The sequence below is a fragment of the Oreochromis niloticus genome, linkage group LG7 (genome assembly GCF_001858045.2).
Source record: "Oreochromis niloticus isolate F11D_XX linkage group LG7, O_niloticus_UMD_NMBU, whole genome shotgun sequence".
Lineage (NCBI taxonomy): Eukaryota > Metazoa > Chordata > Actinopteri > Cichliformes > Cichlidae > Oreochromis > Oreochromis niloticus.
In genome coordinates this window covers 11,336,732-11,356,422 of record NC_031972.2, presented here as the reverse complement: position 1 = coordinate 11,356,422, position 19,691 = coordinate 11,336,732, and the positions used below count along the sequence as shown (strand labels likewise).

The following is a 19,691-nucleotide window of genomic DNA, read 5'->3' as shown; positions in this document are numbered from 1 at the left end:
TAAGGTATTTGTCTGTCTCTATCGGCAGATCGCGGTGCTGCGAGGAGAAAACGCCATGGCCAAGACCCTGCAGTCGGCCGTGGAAACGCTAGAGAGAGACAAAGCTCAGCTGCAGAGCCGCGTTCACAGTCTAGAGCAAAGGCTTATGGGAGCACAAGCCTTGGAGGAAGGAGACAAGGAACTCCCACCCTCTGGTGAGAAAATACTTCAGTCTTGTATCTGACAAGAGATACAAAAAATTGTTTGTTGACTTGTTTTCTTGTCTTTGACATACTTTTGCAGGTGATGCAGCTCTGGAGCAGCTGAGGGAAGAGAAGGAGTTTGCAGAGGGACAGGTAAGACTTGCCGCTAACAGAACTGATCTCATTCTCGGTTTCCAGTTAATGTTTGCACACATGACCCCAGCGTCCTTTAAGAGGAGATATGTGTGGTTTTCTCCATCAGATCAACTTCTTGAATAGTGTGATTGTGGACCTGCAGCGGAAGAACGAGGAGCTGAAGATCAAATTGAAGAAGCTTGCTTTGTCTGAGTTCAATGGTAACGACGGGACTGATGGGTAAGAAATACTGTTAAAAACATGTAACTAATGAGCACAAACAAATCGTCTAGAATTGATTAGCTAGACTAATTAACTAGTTTTTCAATCAAAGGTGCCAGTCAATCTCTCTTGCTTGTGTAGTCAGTTTTCTGCTGCTCTCTCTTATTATAATTGAGCAAAGCTTTTAGTTCAGACAGACAACTGACATTTGAAATGATTCATTAGTGCAGCATAAAAAAGTTAGAATTTGGGCATCTAAGCTCATCACTCCTTGCAGATGTTTTATGTAAGAAGACTGGAGAGTGTTTAAAAAAATCCCCTGGAGATGGGAATTTTTCTTCTTATAAACCACTAAATATGAAGGTGTGTTTGGCATAAGAGGTGAGAAGAATGAATGTAGTTTGTATTTGGCTCCCTGAATCAGCTTGCAGGCTTCACTCCATTCATGGCAGACCACAGAGTTAAGTGGACGATCAGATGTCTCTGTGTTAGTGCTGTTTCTGTGTTATAACAATTAAAACCGCTCCTGGACCACCAGTGCACTTTACTCATCACATTGTTGTCTAACACTTTCAAGGAAAAAGACTAGGAAAACACAAGTGTAGTATACAATGATTTACATACAACGTATTCAGATAAAAACCCATGGCCACAGCTTGTGTGTTTTCGCTTTTCTCTTTAACGTAGGTTTGATGAAGGCATATCAAAGCGAGAGAAGAAGGCAACCCCGCGTCTCTTCTGTGACATCTGTGACTGCTTTGACCTCCACGACACAGAGGACTGCCCCACTCAGGCTCAGAGCCCTGACTCTGTACCTCACACCACCTACCATGGCAACCCTGCCGTTGAAAGGCCCTACTGTGATATCTGCGAGGCCTTCGGACATGCCACAGAGTCCTGCAATGATGATCAGACCTTCTAGAGGCTCCAGGTGTTTTATTCTCCTTCCCCTTCCTTTTGCTTCCTCCCCATAAAAACTGCAGTGACCACCTTTTCCTCTCCTGTTCTTTTTCCCACAGTCCAACCCAACATGTCTGAATATAGCCACTGCAAATTTTTCCATAATGTATTTTTATACCGTATTTATGCATATCACAAGTAGCCACTGTCCTGGTCTGAATCCTTTACTCTGCAGCTCCATTCTGTGTCATGAGGAATGCTCGTCCAAATACTGTATGCTGCTTTGGTGCAATATTGATGTTTATAACAAAAGGAATCTGTCCTCTGCACTTGTCATTTTTAATGTTTGTTTTGCATTTCAGTTTCTCTAAAATAACTGAATTTGTTGATGGTCAGCAAAGGGAAGCACAGTTGAATGAAGGGAAGATGAAGCACCTCTCCACTCTGTTTCACATCGCTCAGTGTGAAGCTAGAAACCAATCAGACTGATGCTGCCATAACATTTTTTTTATGTTTTAATGCAATATTTTGTAAAGCCCTTTTAATAAAAAAGGGAAAAATATTTTGGGAAAAGTAATTATAATAATAAAACTGAAGAAGTTGTAATATTTTGGTGGAAATATAGGTAAAACAAGAAAAAAAAAAAAACATGCACATCCTCACCACTATATGGGGCAGGTGCCCAGCTGAAGAAATACATAAATACAAAAAAGGATTAACAGCTGGCGTACTGCAGAACTCCAGTTTTATTTATTTATTGCATATTAATAGTGTGTGCTTTTTAGCATACATGCTCTTCATCACACAGTGAAACAGTTCAGTGCCATCTTAAATCACCTGTGATTATGCTGCCATCAGGTTACTTTGCCATCATCAAGTATAAGCAAACTTTTAACGTGGCTCTCTTCATAATTAGATGCAATAAATGTAATTGTTAAACAAATTTCCCACCTGTGGGACTAATAAAGGCCATCTTATCTTATCTTATCTTATTAAATGGCCCAAAGCTCAAAGCACAACAACACATGAATCCTTGAAAAATAGTTCAAAATGATCGAACATGGTAATGCAAGGAATTGTGAAAAAGTAAGAATGTCCATTTCTGAAGTGTGTATGAGCTGGATTCATTTTTTTTCAATATTAAGACTTTGCCGTTAAGCTGCATATGAGTGAAATCCACATTCCTACTTTGACAAGGAAAAGCAGACAAATTTTCCTCAACACTTTGTTTCAACTGCACGTATTAAAATAGACATTTGGAATATTATTACTAAATTCTTATAATGGTAATTATCATAGTTAGTATTCTAAAAATACTGCATCACTGTAAAACCTAATTTGTTTGTTCTCAGAATATTACAACTTTTTCAATAAAACATTTGGCTTTATTATTTAAAATGTTCTACAGACATTTTTAATGAAGGGATTTCTTTTTTCTTAAATAATTTATTTTCATAATATTGCGTGTATTTTCAAAATGTTACGGCACGTTTTTTTCTTAGACTGTTGCATTTATTTTATCAAATTAATATTATATTATAATAGTAAGATATTTTTTCTTAACTTTATTCTCATATTCTCACACGACCCCTTATTCTCAAAACATGATCACTTTTATCATAAAATGTTATGACTTATTTCTTGTAATATTTCATATTTTTTCTTAAATTTGTCACAGATTTCCAATTAAAATAGTTCAGTTAAATATTTAAAATTTTTTTGACTTAATTTGTTTAAACAAATTTAGCAACCTAAGTTCTAGTAATAACCTAAATGCTGAAAATGTAAATATTTTCTGATATGGATATAGTTCAATCTTGACCTTGGAAATGGTACTTTCCAAAAAATAATAATTTCAGGTCCTTTTTTCAAAGCATGGGTTTACCTTCACACTTACTTTTTTCAGTATAAAGTTTCTTTGCTTAACTAAATAACACAATTCTGTCTGTTTAGTAACTGCTTCTGAGCTTTTCATTATGATCTCACATTGTTCTTATTTCTAAGAGCTTCTTAAGGACCATTTCCTGAGATGCATAAAAGTTTACGATTTAAAAGTTGCCTGCAATATTGTGACGAATGGGGAACTTAATCAAAAGTTACTAAACACCAACTAACCAGATCTCATGGTTAGGTTTCAACAGCTTTTTCCAACATCAGGAACAAACACATTTTCCTGTTTAGTCTCCCACAGGTTGATATGTTTCAAACAATCCAGTAGAAGGTTACTGAGGGTTAATAATGAAGTTGCATTTTGTTATTTATTGTATGATCTTTTATTAGCCAGTGACACCCTTAAGGGAAAATAAGCTAGCACTGATTGAAGGTGTATAGTCTGTACTAGGACTACTGTAGTATAGGTGGGCTTTTGAAATGCATCTGCCTCATGTTACAGAAAACTGCCCAAATGAAACTCCAGAAGCCTCTACTAACTTTGATAGCTTTGCACTATCCACTTTAAAGATTCAGTAAATGTACGTTTTCTTCTCAAAGTATTTAATAGTTATTTTTTCAAGGAGGACAGTGCCGATCATTGAGCACTAATTTTCATGCCGACCTCTTTAAAGGTACTTTTTGCAATCTCCCTCTCCACCATTTAAGGAAAACTTACAGCACCAAGGTGCAGTGTTTGATCAGGAGGTGTGTTGAAAATAAGAATGTGCTCTTAGTTACTTGCTTGGTTAAATGTAGGTTACACTGGGTACCCCTACAAATAGCATTTTTGAGCAGGGGACCATATACTGAGGCCTGGGTTTGAGTCTGCTTTCCTGTCTATTCTCTATAGTGTACTATCTAATAGGCTGAAAATGCCCAAAATAGAGTTGTAGGTTACACTGACTTGCTACACCACCTTGTTGTGGAAATTGGTATTACACATAGTGTAGTCCAGCCCTGCTTAAACTTTAGTTGTCTCTTGAAGATGAGAATGATTTTTAAAAAGGAATTTGCAACAAGTACCTTTAAAGCAAAAGTTTGACATTTTAGTAATTTTGCTTTTTCGCTTCGAGAGTTTAATGACACTGACTACTAAAGTCTATTCCATGTTAAAAGTCACAATACAACTGGAGTTTGTCAAATGAATATACATCATTATTTAAAGTTACCTTATGAATGCCACCTTATTATACACTAAAAACATTTACTGTGAACATGGTTATCACAGAGCATGTGTAACTCCTGTATAACCTGGTTTCTTACAAAATAATAATAACCTCAAAATACATAATTAAAGCACATGTTGGCACATATATAGAAATTAAAAGTAATCCTAACATCTGGTGGATTTTGTAATTATAAGCACAATAAACAAAGTGATATGGTAGTACTGTATGGATTTCAATGTATTGCTAAAGTGCGGTCAGCTTAAAGCTACACCAGGTTAGCTTAGCACATATTGAAGAAATATTGGGAAGCATTATAAATAATCTGTTGAAAATAAAACAAATTGCCTTTTTTAAAAAAAAAATAATTTTGTACTATTTAAAGCAACATGATCATATAACTGCTTGTGAGCTTTAGCGGTGCTACTACAAGAATGTTAGCTGGTTAAATTCTTTCATAACCAGCTGCCAGCTGTATCCTTTAAAGCTGGCAGAAAGCGACTAAGTGAATTACCTAAATTGCCAAACTATTTCTTTAAATTAACCCTGTATAGCAGTTTTTATTTGATGTATCTTATACTAAAGCACAATTTTGGATCATATTGAATCTTCCAGTGTAACAGTGTATAATACATGACTAACCACTGACCCTAGTTTTTGTAAATACTAATGAGAAGTTTCCTTTTGCTAAATGTGTACACAGTGCCATGGAACAAAAAGATAGCTTTTGTGTGTACATCTTATTTTTTTTTTTTTGCCCTGTTGACAAGGCTGACATTCTATAAGGAGGTTTTCACTCAAGGGGAAAAATATTTGTATAGACTTTAAAACATTGTTATAAGTGATGAGTCTAATTATTAGTGTAATGTTTTATATGTAACAATTTCAGGCACCATCTATAAATGGTTTCAAACCGTTTTACAGATGTTGATGTGGTGGAAAATGTCACTGTTTTCTATGTGCTGTATACTCCTGAACAGTCCAATAGAAATGCTAAGAAAAGAAAAGCTACTCTCTTGTCCTTTGTTTCCTCTTACCAGTCAGCCACTTTTGCATTTCTCCAAGATACCTTTCAACCTGCATTATAGCTGATTTTAAGACATGCACAAAGATATGGAACAGCTGTGGCACTGCTCGTTTCTTTCCCAGATGCATTTTCTTCACATTTCAATAGTTGTCTGACAAGAAAAATAAGGAAAGTATATACATAAAAACATCTCTGTTGTGAAATTGATATACTCATTTTCCTGTTGTCTTGGGTACATTAATAGAAATAAAAACGAACCAGGTCTTCAGTACCTCAGATATTGTGAGAGTGCATGAAAAAAGGAGAAATTTGAAACTTGGCAGTGTAATTCACACATGAAAGAGAATGGCTAAAACCACTCTAAAACGTGGATGTAGCTTTTGGGTAAAAGAAATTCAGGCAGTGCGTACGTGCGTTAAACCTACATTGTATCTGAAGACCACCAGATGGTGGTAGTTGTGGTTGCAAAAATGTTTTGCTAACAGCTGAATTCCCCCAAGTTTGCTTTTTGTCTTTCTTGTTTGATAACCCAGTTTTGCTTTCTTGATTATAGATATGACTCAGTCTTCATTAGCAGTCAACTTAATAAAATACATTAGCTGTACTGTAAGAGTTGAGCATTGTACTGTAAGAGTTGAGTGGACTAAAGCATTTTGTCATTTGTCAAAGTGGCCTCCAAGCCTCCACTATTTTTTTTTTTAATTATTCAGGTAATTTAATGATGACATTAAGTAGAAGTAAAAATTGTGAACGGACAACTGTTCATTTGAGGCTTCCAAGGGCCCCTATTGGGGCCTTGGGCAGTCAGTCCTACTATTAATTTTTTCATGTCTTTGTTCCACTGTAACAAAGGTATGAGTGTCTGAATATGTAGCTTTCACATACTGGCAAAAATCAGCTAGAAAGCAAGCTGAAACAAGCCACTCAAAAGCAAAACGCATACTTTGATAAGGCTGCTATTTCAGATGTCCTCATTATTCGTGCCCTTTTTCTTCTCACCAAACACTGAACATCAACACCCAGAAAATTTTGTGACTTTTATTAAGAAAACAAAACCATTGGACATGATAAAAACCAAGCACTACTGATGGAATAAATAAGTCAAACCAAACCATAAATCTGTACAAGATCTAAAGAAAAACAATATGGTCCCAAGAAAAGAAAAAAAAAAAACAACCCAAAAAACATACAAGATTTTATATCTCACAGCTCTTTTTTTCCATTTTTCTTTTTTTACAGTTATGAGCAAACTATAAGCAATTGGCTCGATCAGGTGAAAGCTACAACATAAGTGAGATTTTTTTTTTCTTAAACTGAGTGTACATAATGCTGTTTATAACTGTTAATGTCAATACAATAGCATTTTAAGTTCCAGCGCTGCTGGACTGGGAATGAGGTATATGCTAATCCGTCCTCTATACCAAGACATTTTTTTTTAATTTCTTTTCTCTCCATCCATGTGAATGCTGATTTGCTGAAATCTGATCAAGTAATTCTGCATCATAAAGCCCCTGTTATGTTATGAAATCATTGATTTGTGGTGAGTCAATTCATTTCAATCCAAATTGACAAGGAAATCTCAATTAATGAAAGTAAATCTTAGATGTGTGAGGTTGTACATTAGAGGTCACAGGCCTGAATCCACACAACAAAGTTCAAGTAAATTGCACAAATTTGCACAAAACCAAGAGCTTGATGCCACCTGTGTATGGATTCAGCCAACAGACAGCACCTTGAAGGAGGATTAGAACCAATGTTTGAGCTAAAAGACTTTAGTAGGTCATAGAGAAGTAGTGATACACAGAAGACTTACACGGAGGAGAAGTGATTAAATGGTGGAGCAGGTGGGAAAACCAGTCCTGGAAATTGGTCAATTTCTACTTAAAGGTGCTAAAAGAAAAACAAAAACACCTGAAGTAGACAAAGACCAACAACTGGTGATCTGACTGAAGTTTACAAATTGTAACATTTTCACAAGACAAAACTAAATTAACTTCTGGGTAGTGTTCAAATTCCAGTCTCCAACTGTTTAAAGGAATAACACGCCAATTTGCTTCCTTGCAGAGAGTTTTATGATAATGCGATATAACGCTATTACATGGCAGGAGACAGTTAGCCTAGCGTAAAAACAGGTTACAACTAACAGCACTGCTAAAAACTCACTTTCTTATGTGCCAAGAAGTAATGAGGGATGTCGTCTCTTGTCATTCTAGTATAAAAGTAAAAAATAATAATTGTAAATAAATAATAAATAGCATGTTAACATGTAAGCTAGTTTCATCTCCAAAGCTTTTCGAAAAAAAAAAAAACAAGTCTAAAACTTAAGTCGTGTCATTCACAGGGAGTTATGGGCCAGACTGTCTTTGACAGAAGCTGTGACCCCCTAGAGAAAAATTCACAAAAGTAAAATAACCAAAATCAAATACTATTTCTGCTAGGCTAGCTTCTCCCTCTGCCACTTCCTCTCCCGTCCTACTCTGGGCGACATCCATCAAGGAAATTTAACCTGGTGGATTTGTGTGTTGCTGCAACATTACAGGTGTTCCTAGTTCTTATTTGACTGATTTTAGACCAACCCAGGCCAGCCATTTCCCTTTCTTTCCAGCTTTTATACCAAGCTAAGCTAACTAATGCCTGGCTGTGACAATGCCATATTTTTGTTTGACTCTCTGCAAGAAAGCAAATATTTCCCAAAATGTTCATCTCTTCCTTTAAATGAAAAACAGTTGTAGGTAAAAAATAAATATCAGCTAAAACTATTTAGTGATAATTGTAAGGCAAAAAACAAAACATGGCACCAAAATTGTAATTCAAAACCTGCTTGACCTAAAACGTGCATTTAATCGTAGCAACTCAAGGCACACCTCCAGGACCTACGCTAGCTATGCCTGTCTTTACTACTTAACCAAGAGTGTATCTCAACCAGTACCGTTGTCATATTCTTCCTCTATGAACCATAAACGAACTCTCTTTGAAAAAACAAAAAACAAAAACGTATGTCAATGGTGAACTTTTCATGGATAGAGAAAAAAGACATCCACTACAGCAGCAAATCTATCTGTGATCGATTGTGACATACCATAACAGTGCATTGACCCTCCTGAGAAAAAAACCCTAAACACTTCCTAAACAAATATAGAACATTAGTCTAACAGGAGGCGCATCGGGAGGATTGAAGTGACGTGGTCCTAGGGTGGAGGTTCCCCCCGCAGCCGCTGATCTGAGACCAGGTTAGCCTCTTCAGTTATCCTGAGCTAAACCCTTAGCAGTGAAACGTTTAAAAAAACGGTCTCAGAGCAGTGTCTGCGATTGACCTCATCCTAATCCCAGTGTTAACTCTTTTAGTCACAGAAGCAGGTCAGTGTTTGTCATCTGGCCTGGTGGTGGCTTGGCTGACAGTGCTGCCCCTGTTCACAGAGGGGGTTGCAGCCCAGGTTCGGCGTGTCTCTTGGCATTAGTGAAAAGTGTGGAGGACTGGAAGGAAGCACGGAGGGGGACCAGTGAACAGAGGTAATATCCATTCTCCCTCTGTGACAGGGGAGTGTCAGGGGCAAAGGTGACAAACTGGAGGGGAAGCAGCCATTAGGGTGAAAGTGAGAGAGGAAGGGTGGGAGACGTCCATTATCCCTTTTAGTTTAGGTAGAGAGGGGAAGGTGAGGGAAGAAAAACAGGAGTGAGAGGAGAGCCAGTATGTCCATTAGCCCTAAATTATCTAGAGTTAATGGAGGAAGGTACAAAGGGAAAGAGACAGGAGGCTGAAGAAGAGTAATGACTCAGCCCCAAACATTTAACTCTCCTCAAAGTCCTGAGATGAGGACTCCAGTTTGCTTTTCTTGCTGGGCGGGGCTTCATCCTCTAGGTCCTACAGGCAAGAAGAAAAGAAAAGAAAATATTGAGGATTTTTCTGGACTAATAAATAGTAATATGATATACTGTATATAAAGGATATCTTCTGGGCCTGAGAAGCGAAGCTAACGTGGATGTACTTTCTTCTTCTTTTAGCTGCTCCCTCTAGGGGTTACAACAGCAGATCATACAAGACCGATTCGAATTTTATAGACAGATGTGTTCATACCTGAGTGGCTTTGCTGTCTGAAGAGTCCTTCTCCCCTGAGGACAAGCTGTCTCTCTTGGCACTTTGTGCTCTCTCTGAGGTCTCTGATGAAGGGATGCTCTTACCTGGAGATTGTTAAGACAATGATAGATCAGCACAAGAGCACACATACCTGTTGTCTTATACTTTATACTTTAATGACAGTGTGGTCGCAGAGATGAACTGCACAGGATGGGAACTGCAAAAAACACCCTCAAATTTATCTACAGTTTTCACTTTTGATAATTCTGAGTTAAACCCATTCTTTTCAGATGTTCTTGTTCTGTTAAAGTGATGGCATTTTGCTTTCAGGACAGTGGTTTAGACTGGTTCGATCGTATCAGGAAGAAAAAAGGTTCTTCTGCTGACAAGATACAATACTTACTGATTTTTAAAGTTGATCATTATTTGCGATCCTAAATACTGGTGTTCAACGAATTCCAGAAGCATTTAAAAAAAAAAATGCTGGGGTTTTCTTTAAAAGCACAACAAAGCTCTGAATTATTGTCATGAGTAAATAGATTCTGCTTTTAACTTGTTTAATAAAGACAATTTTAAATTTAAAATATCTAAGTAACTACCATAAAGGACAACAAAAACCAGCAAAGCCTTGCAATAAGAAGCCTGAATAAGTGTGTGTTTGGCATTTTTTTTTGAAAACTATTTATGATCAATTCAGAAACAATTGGTTTGATTAATGTTATGGTTGTAAGAGGTATTGCTACACTAAAGTGCGAAAAAACTAGACTATAGACACACACTGACACACTCATTGGCCTGTTTACCACATTCTAGGATTTATTTATTGTAATGTTTTTACTTCTCTGGTCCATAATTGAATGATGAATGTATTACACTATTCTTTAAAAAGAAGTACAACATGTTTAATCTTTGCTTATTGTGCATTCAGTTCAAATTTGTGGTGCAATATTTCTAGCTTCAATCCCCACAAGACTGCTGCTGTGGAGTATATTGAGATATGCAAAAATATAATATGTAAGTTAGAATGTGAATGTGTGAGAGGGGGTTTTGGCATTAAGATGAATTGAGGGCAGGGGCAAAAGATGGTTGATGGTTAAAGTCCCGGGGGGAACAGCACGACAGCTGCACTGTGTCTGTGGTCCCCATATGAGTGTGTAACTATTTAGAAGCAGTCATTTTAATCTTCTCACAGTGTGATGCTATTTGTTCTGAGGATAAAAACAAAAACAGGAAGGGGCTCCTCACCCATCTGACAATGCAACTCCACCACCTGCTAGAGGAGCTTTGGATAAGACTGTCATTTAAAGTGTGTGTGTCTGTCTGTTTATTTGGAAGTGTGTTTGCAAGTGCCTAACCCCTCTTGCTGTCTGGGCTCTGGTCAGTCTTGGCTTCACCATTGTCACGGTGTGATGTGGAGGTGGGCTCTGGGGCAGGGCTGGTGCTACAACTGTTTTCCTGTTTCACTGGGGACGAGTCAGCGATGGAGCTCTGGTTGCTGTTGTCATCTAGCAAAGACACAGATTGAAAGTATTGCACAGTCACTTTAAAGGCAAACAGACTTTGTTTTGCAGCAGTGTCATGCTCATTTTTTTTATAAATACTTGATTCATAATGAAAAAATCAAATGAATGACTCCAAAGAGTATTATAGGCTACTTAAAGGGTCTACAGAGTCAAATTTCACGCCATAATAATGCAATAAAAGAAAAAATATGCAAAGGAAAAACAGGAAAAAAAAATCCATCCATCTATTCTCTTCCGCTTATCATTATCAAGGTGTAATCTCTGTGTTAAAATATAGCAAATTATTGTGTCATAGCACCACTGCTGTCTTTGAAGAAAAAAAAAAAAAAACGCATCAATGAGCCACACAGACACACTGGGTGACATGCTTCTTCATCAGCATGAACACACACACACACTGTAAATGGTAAATGGCCTGTATTTATATAGCGCCTGTAGGTTTTGCAGGGAATGCTCACTGCAAAAACAAATCAACTTAATCTGTTACTCAAAAGTAGTCGCTAACAAATCCACCATTTCCTCCAGTTTAGAAACCTTTGATTAAAAAGCACAGGGCCTGGCTGGTTTTCTTTTTGTTTTCTGTTTTTTTGCCTTGAGATGATAGGTGGCGTGTTCAGATCAAAGACTGGACAAAGTTTTGCCTGTTGTTACTCACGCAAGTATAGTTACTGGAGTGTTTCAGGCAATGGAAGAACTACTTCCTTCCAAAAATGCCTGGAATACATTATCTCACTTTCCCGAGCTTGTCTGGAAGTCCTACAGCTTCACTTACTTTTCTCCTTTTTTTTTGCCATTTTCTGTAAAGTGAAGCTGTATCATACAACTATAAATACATTTTATATTTCGGATTGTAGTGGCACAGTTTATGACAGAATATGATAGGCTTTTGGAGCATGGCATAAACAAATGTTTTGCTAAAGATTGAAGATTTTTAAGTTATGTGGACACACTGACAGAGTCAAAAAGACAAGGGCAAAAAATATATACACTGAAATCAACCAAACTGAGTTTGGTTCTGAGTTTCATTTAATATAAACAATCTCTAAGGTTGGCATGTTGGCAATGTTTGATTAAATGAAAGTACATGATAGCTTTCAACACCCACCATGCATGTCCATCATCCCTGGAGAAGAGCTGTTCTCTGGAGTCGTCACCTCTGAGCCATATTTCTCATCTTTGCCCTTCTTCTTGTTCTTGTTCTTCTGAAGCAGAAGAATACGCGCAATGTTAGTTAGTAAAACTGGTTCCAACATGCAATAAAGTGTCAGGAAGATGGACAAACACAGCCTGGAGCTTGAATAAATTAGTATACAGCTTTTGGTGATGATGAGGATAATGAACTCACATCATCTGATTTGGGCTCTGTAACTGGCACCCACTTGTAGATACGAAGGGACGTGTCTCCAACAGTCACCCATTTCTTCTCCCTGTAAGGCACAGAAAAACCAAGCTGACTCAAGGGCTCTGGGCCAATGGGGCCAATGTGAAAGCAGTGTAGATATAACTGTAGCCACTCTATAAATGATGCTGTAGGAATGTAAAATACAATTTAAAAAAAGTATTGGATAGTAGTATAGTAGTTATGTTCTTAAAGTACAGAGTGTACCAGCTGTTGTTGGTAGAGTACCACTGTTTCAATTAAGTAAAAATGATCCTTCTCCATTGAATATTTGAAAGTCTTAAACATTTCTGATAGTAACCTGAAGCTACAAAATAAGAAATCCTATGTTACCTGACATTTTGAACACCAAAGGTTAAAGCTTGTGATTGGTTTGCTTAGTCACTCATATGCTGAACACTCGTATTCTCAGTTACTCATTTCTCTGGTCTTTAAAATGCAGAAGGGTAAAAATAAATAATAATCACGATCTCTGTTTTTTAATGCCTTTTATCTGCTCACATTACTCACTGTAACTTTCAGCCTCTCAGATGAGATACTTTGCCAGTATTCTCCCCTTCATACTATTGAAATTAATACTTTGGGATTGTTGATCTGACAAAACAAGCGATGAAGTAATTGGGCACCAAAAATAGGCACAAAAAAGTACTATAAATAAGAGTTGTGAAGTTGATACCACGATTATTGGTGCCTTTTAAAAATGACTTTGAAAATTAATTAAACAGTAAATTAGTTCATTATTGTTTTGATTAATGCAGAGAAATTTTACATTTTAGTTGTAGTTTTGAGAAAAAAAAAGATAAGAAAGAAAAAACTCTCAGTAGGATACTAAGAGATAGAGATGGACCGATCCGATATTACGTATTGGTCCGATACTGACGTAAATTACGGGATCGGATATCGGAGAGAAATAAAAAATGTAATCCGATCCATTAAATATCAAAAAAGCACCTCACAAAACTTGCGACAAGGCGTAACTGGGCTCATAACCGTAGCACGTCAGAGCATTATGCATCACGTGATAGAGTGGCTGTGTGTATTTGTAGCCTCGCTAGCAAACCAGCATTTCATCTCCGAGGAAGTTATCCCAGAGAGAAGTAAAGCAAGTGTGTAAGTTCATCTCTGAATGTTTGTAAAGCATTCGCACGTTAAGCTTAACAACAGATGCCTCTTCTCTCTCCCCCTCCTGCTGCTACTTCAATCATGAAACTGATCAATGATCAGCTGATCGGCTTTTCTGTCGCGAGTCTGTCTCTCTTCTTTGTTTTTGGCCCACTTTTTGGCCCCAGAAAGAGGAAACCAGCGGCTGAACAACAGCAGCACGTTTACGCTTGATAAGCTGTTGTTAGAATTTATTTAATATTACTTTCTACACCAGGATCCTTTTCTATGTAGCTGACGGCTGGTAACTGTGCAGGGGCGGATCTAGCAAAGTTTAGCCAGGGGGGCCGATAGGGCATTAAAAGGGAAAGGGGGGCAAACAAAGACATACTTTTCTTTCTTATTCTCATTTAAAATGTCTAGCTTTTAATAAATAATTATCCGAATCTTACACCCAAAGCTTTAATCTGATGTAAAATGTGTAGAAGTCCATTACTGTATATAGTAACTGTTAAGTCTAATATACCCTAGTAAGCTATAGTACTTTTTCCTTTGGGAAGGTACCATCTGTGCAGTCTGCAATTCTGTTGAAGAAAGATGTTGAATCTATTTAATTATTCTTGAAAAATAATTTAATTCTGTGCATTTTTTTCACACTGCATCAAATTAAAGTTCATTACGTCGATTAAGCATCGTGAGGTGGAAGGTGGGGGGTGGTTCCCTATTTATTTTTGCTGGGAGTTTGCAACCCTATTAGTTAGGTTGCTTAATATTTCTGCTAAGTACTCTTTAAAATACCAGAATAGGAGGGATGGAGTAGGTTTAAGTTTATTAGATTGATCAGTATTGCTGAACTATGAAATATTTTGGGCGCAGTGTATTTTTTACATACAGGTATAACAGAATAGCTTTAGTGTTGTTGTTTATTTAAACCTGAGTATGAACTTATACAAAATGCAGCAATATATTAAAAAACAGTTTTATTGATTAAAAAACACACTATATCGGATTCATATCGGTATCGGCAGATATCCAAATTTATGATATCGGTATCGGACATAAAAAAGTGGTATCGTGCCATCTCTACTAAGAGATGTAACACCAATTCACAACAACAGTCACCTTAAGGCACTTTGTACTGTATAGTAAAGATGCTACAATATTAGAAAGCCCAACAATCAGACAATCGCTTATGAACAAACACTTGGTTACAGTAGAAGGAAAAACTCTCTTAATAGGAAGAAACCTCCAGCAGTGCCAGGCTCAGGGAGGGACAGCAGTCCGCCTTGAGCGGTTGGGGTTGAGAGGAAAGTGAAGAGCATAGAGAGAGAGAGAGACATGACAAAAGACATACTATGGGAGAAAGAACCAGAGTTGAATATTTACTAATGACTGAATACAGTCCGGCTGTATAAACACAAAAAGAGACGAATGTTGAAGAAACACTCAATGCATCACGGGAAGCCCCCAGCAGCCTAAGCCAATTGCAGCATAACTAAGGGATGGTTCAGGGTCACCTGATCCAGTCCTAAATAGAAACTTTAAAAGAAAAAAGAAAGGTTTTGAACTTTAAAATCTTAAAAGGAGAGAGGACTGATGGAAACTGAAGCCTCTGAATTCTACTGTCTAAAATTCTAGGAACCCCAAATAAGCCAGCAGCCAAGTGAAGTGAAGTGCTCTGGTAGGATAATACGGTTCAGTGAGGTCTATCAGAAATTACTGAGCCTGAATATCTTCTGTGTGGGGAGAACGATTTTCAGTTCAATTCAATTATGAATTTAACAGGGAACTCATATTAGCAATAAGATAATATGGGAGGAATGTGGTATGTTAAATCATTTTCTATGGATCCATTACCGATTAATCAATCGAAGGAGAGGTCAGCATACTCTGTAATCCGTCCAGTAACCCAATAATATTGGGTAATTATAAAGTGAGAGGGGTAAACATCTTACTGTCTCTTCTTTTCCTCTAAACTACCAACCAGTAAGATGTTTTTATTGACTCTTTCAAAAATAACTCAATGCCGATTACTTAAAAATACTTCAATTCTGATTCTTCAGTATTTCGACCTTCTGATTTTGATCATCTTTTTGTGATTTTAGGTACTGAAACTTAAATTCTGGTCAATTTAAAAGTTGTAAAATTATACCAAAGTGATTATGCTAAAGTGAAGCGCTACCAAACACGCGAGGGGCACAATTTGGATTTTTTTGTTTTTCACAAATGAACATGTAGGAATGTAAAATACAATAAAATCAAACCGGTCTGTATGAAGTAAAATAAGTTTTCCTGCCCTAAATCATATTTAAGTTTAATTTCACAAATATTAATTACATCAGGGACATTGTTAAACCACGAAAACTCTACGCCGACCAGGGAATTATATATAATGTATGTATATAAATAAATAAATAAATTCGGCCCCTGAGTAAGCTTTCACACCTAAATTGTGTATACTATCATAACAAACATCGGCGTATCGGAGCCTTCAAATGTGTATAAAAGGCTTTTTTCTTGTGTTAAACGTTAAGACTGAGTCACTACGTGTTCAGCCATGCACTACAGTAGCCTACTTCCCTCTCCCAACCCCCACCGTGCCTCAGTCTCTATCAGACCTAAAGGGCGACTCAAAGCGCTTAATTTAAAACTCCAGACGGACTAAACTGCTCCGACTCAAGAGCGCCGTCGTCAAATTGTTTCCAAGTCCGGACTTATTAGACGTTTCGATCCTAAAAACCGCCGCCTGTGCTACGAGCTCAACAGCGGGCAGCAATGGCTTCATGTGACTGCATCGAAATATGGCTTCTGGGTTCAACCCTTGCCGTTAAAATCAGTGGAAAAATACGCCGGCTACATGTAGTCTAAACGTGCTAGCCCGACGATGGACGGGGTGGTGCATCGCACTAGTGCGCCCCGGTGCACCTGAGCTGCAAGTACATCTGCCGTGAAATCCACTTCAGAAAATGTCCTTTTCTTTCAATTTCATCCCTCGCTCTGTCTCGCTCCTTCCCTCTCCTCCCCCAACAAGCAAGCCTTTCTCGTGTTAGATAACGAACCTGCTTTTTTCTACTTTTCCTCTTACCATTTTCGTACTTTCTCAATAGCGGCCATAACCCTCTTGATGTCATCTTTCGCCCTGCTCCGGGTTTCAGCTCGGACCGACCTGCCCGACATTGCCGCGGTGGGTATAATATTTTTAAAGCTCGCCGGCAGCTCAGACACAATGCAAACAGTAGAGCGCACAGAGGAGCCAATTGCGCCTGCGCGGGTTGATAGAGCAGCGAGAGGAGGGGGGGGCGGAAGGCTGCAGCTGCACTCAGAAGAGCCGTCTCCCTGCTGAGCCAGGAGGAGAACAAAGAGGCTGCAAGCTGCCTGATGTTCTGTACTTCAGTCCAGCCAGAAAACTTAACGCTAAAACTAGAGAGTGTGCGAGGAAAAGACGAAGAAGATGATTCATATTTTTACTCTGTTTGATTCATTATTGTTTTTTGATACTTTGAATAGACTGGCCTCGAGTAAGAGTATAAATGTCCCCCACGTCTTAACACAAGACTGAAAAACAACAGCAAAATTACACCACTTTCATTCTGGCAGCTTCTGTCCCGTGTCTCTATTTGTCACTTTGCGTCTCCTTCAAACATCTGACATGTCTTTAGTCATTATGTGTATTTTGGCCTTGTCTTGCATCCGTCAGTCATTTTGAGCATGTCTCAGGAGCTTTGTGTTCTTTTCTTCTTGCCTGATATTGTCATTTTGTGTCTCCTGTTCTGTCCTTGGTTTCATCTCTTTCTGTCACAGATTTTAAATCTCTTTATAGTTGTATTGTGCCTCTGTGGAGTCTATTTGGACTTGTTTTGCATATCTTTGATGTCACTTTTCTGTTTCTTATTCAGTGTTTCTTATTTAGTGCCTCCTTGGCCTTGTTTTGTATGCCCTCATAATGTATATAATGTGTATTGTATTGCTTTTATTGTGTCTTTTGTGCATATTATGTCCCCTTTTTGACTTTTCAGTGTCCCCTTCTGCCTTTACATTTTTTATTTTTTACTCTGACAATTTTTGACTCTCCTTTGTCGTAATTTTGAATCTTTTTATTCAGTCTTTCTTTGTTTTCACTTTCAGTTTTTGTTCGCTTTTTGTTATTTTATTGTCATTTAAAATTTTTTTTCCTCACTTCTTGTTTCTTTGTTTCCCTTCAGTTATCTTTATTTAAGTTTTTTCTGGTAATTTTTCTCCAATTTTTGCTTCTTTCTTGTTATTTTGTTTATTGTGTGACACTTCAGTGCCTCTTGGTGCTCATTTTGCATGTTTTTCAAACTGTTTGTCCTCACTTTATTTCTTTGGGGTCATTTTGACTCTTTCTTCTTAGTTTCGGCTGTTTGTTGTCATTGTGAATACCTTCCTCCACTGTCCTCACCACTTTTCATGCAGTTCAAAGCTCACCTGTGCAAAAGACACTAAAACAATCAAAACGTTTTTCACATTTGTCAGAACCCGCAAAGTCAGACAATCACTTCAACTCTGTGATGAATGAATAAAAACACTTTCACCACTTTTTGTAACATTTAAATGGCTTTTATCTTCATTAAAACCTTACACACTTTGGAAAGTATTTGAGAACCTACTACCTACTGGTACCTACTGACATAACCATACCCGGGGTTTACAGAGAGTGGTCTGAGAAAGAGAAACTATCCAGTGAGCGACATTTCTCTGGGTGAAAATACCTTATTGCAAGAGGAGAATGGCCTGGATATTTTGAAATGAAGGCAAAAATAACTCACTCGAGGACTTGTGTTACAAACAAGACATGCAGAACAGCATCTATGAATGCACAACACATCAGATCTTGATGCAGATGGGCTACAACAGCAGAAGACCACACCAGGTGCAACTCCTGTCAGCTAAGAACAGGAAACTCAAATTGCTGATGAATGTTTCCAGCACTTTGTTGAGTCTATAACACACAAAATTAAAGCAGTTCTCAAGGCAAAAGGCAGTCCAAGCTGAGATTTTATATGTTGCATCTTACAAAGTGGCCGTTGGGCATATAGTATGCATGCATGTAATTAGCAGTGCCTTCACACAGGACTGTATGTATTTCTATCTCTTTCAACTAAACTTCTGAGAATGCGCTTCCACCCAAAATACATTTTCACTGCTAACACCAAGAGTGTGTGACTGGATTTGCTCATTTTAACATATTTGAAAACAGTTTGAAGTAACTTGATTGAAAACACTAATGCAGTGCTGGACAGTATTCAGGAAAGGGACAGATCTAAGGTTCTGACTAAGAAACATATAAACTGTTTTCATGAATTTTAAAATGTCATTGTGAGAAGTGCATCAACACCATAACAAATATCTCTAGAAGTGTATGTAGTCTAGTATGTGTAGAAACAATAGCAGTGTGTATAAAAACACTGAGATAAAAACGTGTGGTGATAAAAACGCTAGTGTGGCAGGGGAAACGTGTTACTGATTTTAGAACTGCATTAAGAAGTGAGAATGGTGTTTCTGGTGTGAGAATTGTGCCAAAGCAACTGAAGAAAAACTATAATTAATGACAAAGTTGGTGGTTGTTAGAAAAGAACCATGTGGCCCTCTGCAGTTGTAATTCAAAACTGCAGAAGGGCTTGGCCTGAAGAAATGGACAAAGACTTACTATCAAACTTTTTTTTTTCAGTTTGTTAAGTTTTATAATAATAATAATACTAACAGCAAAAACAAGTCTTCTTCTATTTTCATTTTAGAAGTCATTAAAGTGTATTGCCTACCTCTATCACATCCTATCCCTGGCATCCTCTCCACTCACACCAGGCCTCAGCATGTCTTCTTTCACTACATTGAAAAAAACCTCTGTGTGATCTTTCCCTAATACTCCTGCCTGGTGGCTCCATATTTAACATTCTTTGTCCAATATATCCATTATGCCTCATTTACACACTTCCAAACCATCCCAGGCTTTCCTCTTGAACTTTGTCTCCAAACTCCTGAGCTGTCCCTCCGATGTTCTCATTTCTAAT

At 37.7% G+C, this 19,691-nt stretch overlaps 2 protein-coding genes across 5 annotated transcripts in view; one reads left to right on the top strand and one right to left on the bottom strand.

Annotated features, from left to right (window-relative positions):
* The window catches only part of clip1b (CAP-GLY domain containing linker protein 1b), a 47,225-nt gene extending 41,681 nt beyond the window's left edge, over positions 1–5,544 (top strand). For all 3 annotated transcript variants that reach the window (XM_003455114.5, XM_019360704.2, XM_005459637.4), the window contains 4 exons: positions 29–194; positions 283–335; positions 445–557; positions 1,227–5,544. In XM_003455114.5, coding sequence (XP_003455162.2) covers positions 29–194; positions 283–335; positions 445–557; positions 1,227–1,461 — 567 coding nt within the window. In that variant the 3' untranslated portion in view covers positions 1,462–5,544. The remainder of the gene's footprint in view (positions 1–28; positions 195–282; positions 336–444; positions 558–1,226) is intronic.
* Positions 5,545–6,587: 1,043 nt separating this feature from the next.
* On the bottom strand, positions 6,588–16,943 carry bcl7a (BAF chromatin remodeling complex subunit BCL7A). Of its 2 annotated transcripts, none has more exons than XM_019360705.2 (6): positions 16,748–16,943; positions 12,508–12,589; positions 12,268–12,361; positions 10,995–11,144; positions 9,640–9,743; positions 6,588–9,426 (listed from the first exon to the last, which is right to left on the bottom strand). In XM_019360705.2, exons 1-6 carry the CDS (start codon positions 16,837–16,839, stop codon positions 9,352–9,354), a joined length of 597 nt encoding a protein of 198 aa, XP_019216250.1. In that variant the 5' UTR covers positions 16,840–16,943; the 3' UTR covers positions 6,588–9,351. The 2 variants fall into 2 exon arrangements, with proteins under 2 accessions (XP_019216250.1, XP_005459693.1); XM_005459636.4 differs by having other exon boundaries at positions 12,268–12,364; positions 16,748–16,936.
* Positions 16,944–19,691: the final 2,748 nt, after the last annotated feature.

Coding starts and splice junctions, on each gene's coding strand:
- bcl7a (XM_005459636.4), bottom strand. CDS start 16,839: ATGTCGGGCAGGTCGGTCCGAGCTGAAACCCGGAGCAGGGCGAAAGAT. Junction 11,145..12,267: donor AGGGATGATGGACATGCATG/GTGGGTGTTGAA, acceptor TGTCTTTGCTAG/ATGACAACAGCAACCAGAGC. Junction 9,427..9,639: donor CAGACAGCAAAGCCACTCAG/GTATGAACACAT, acceptor TCTTGCCTGTAG/GACCTAGAGGATGAAGCCCC.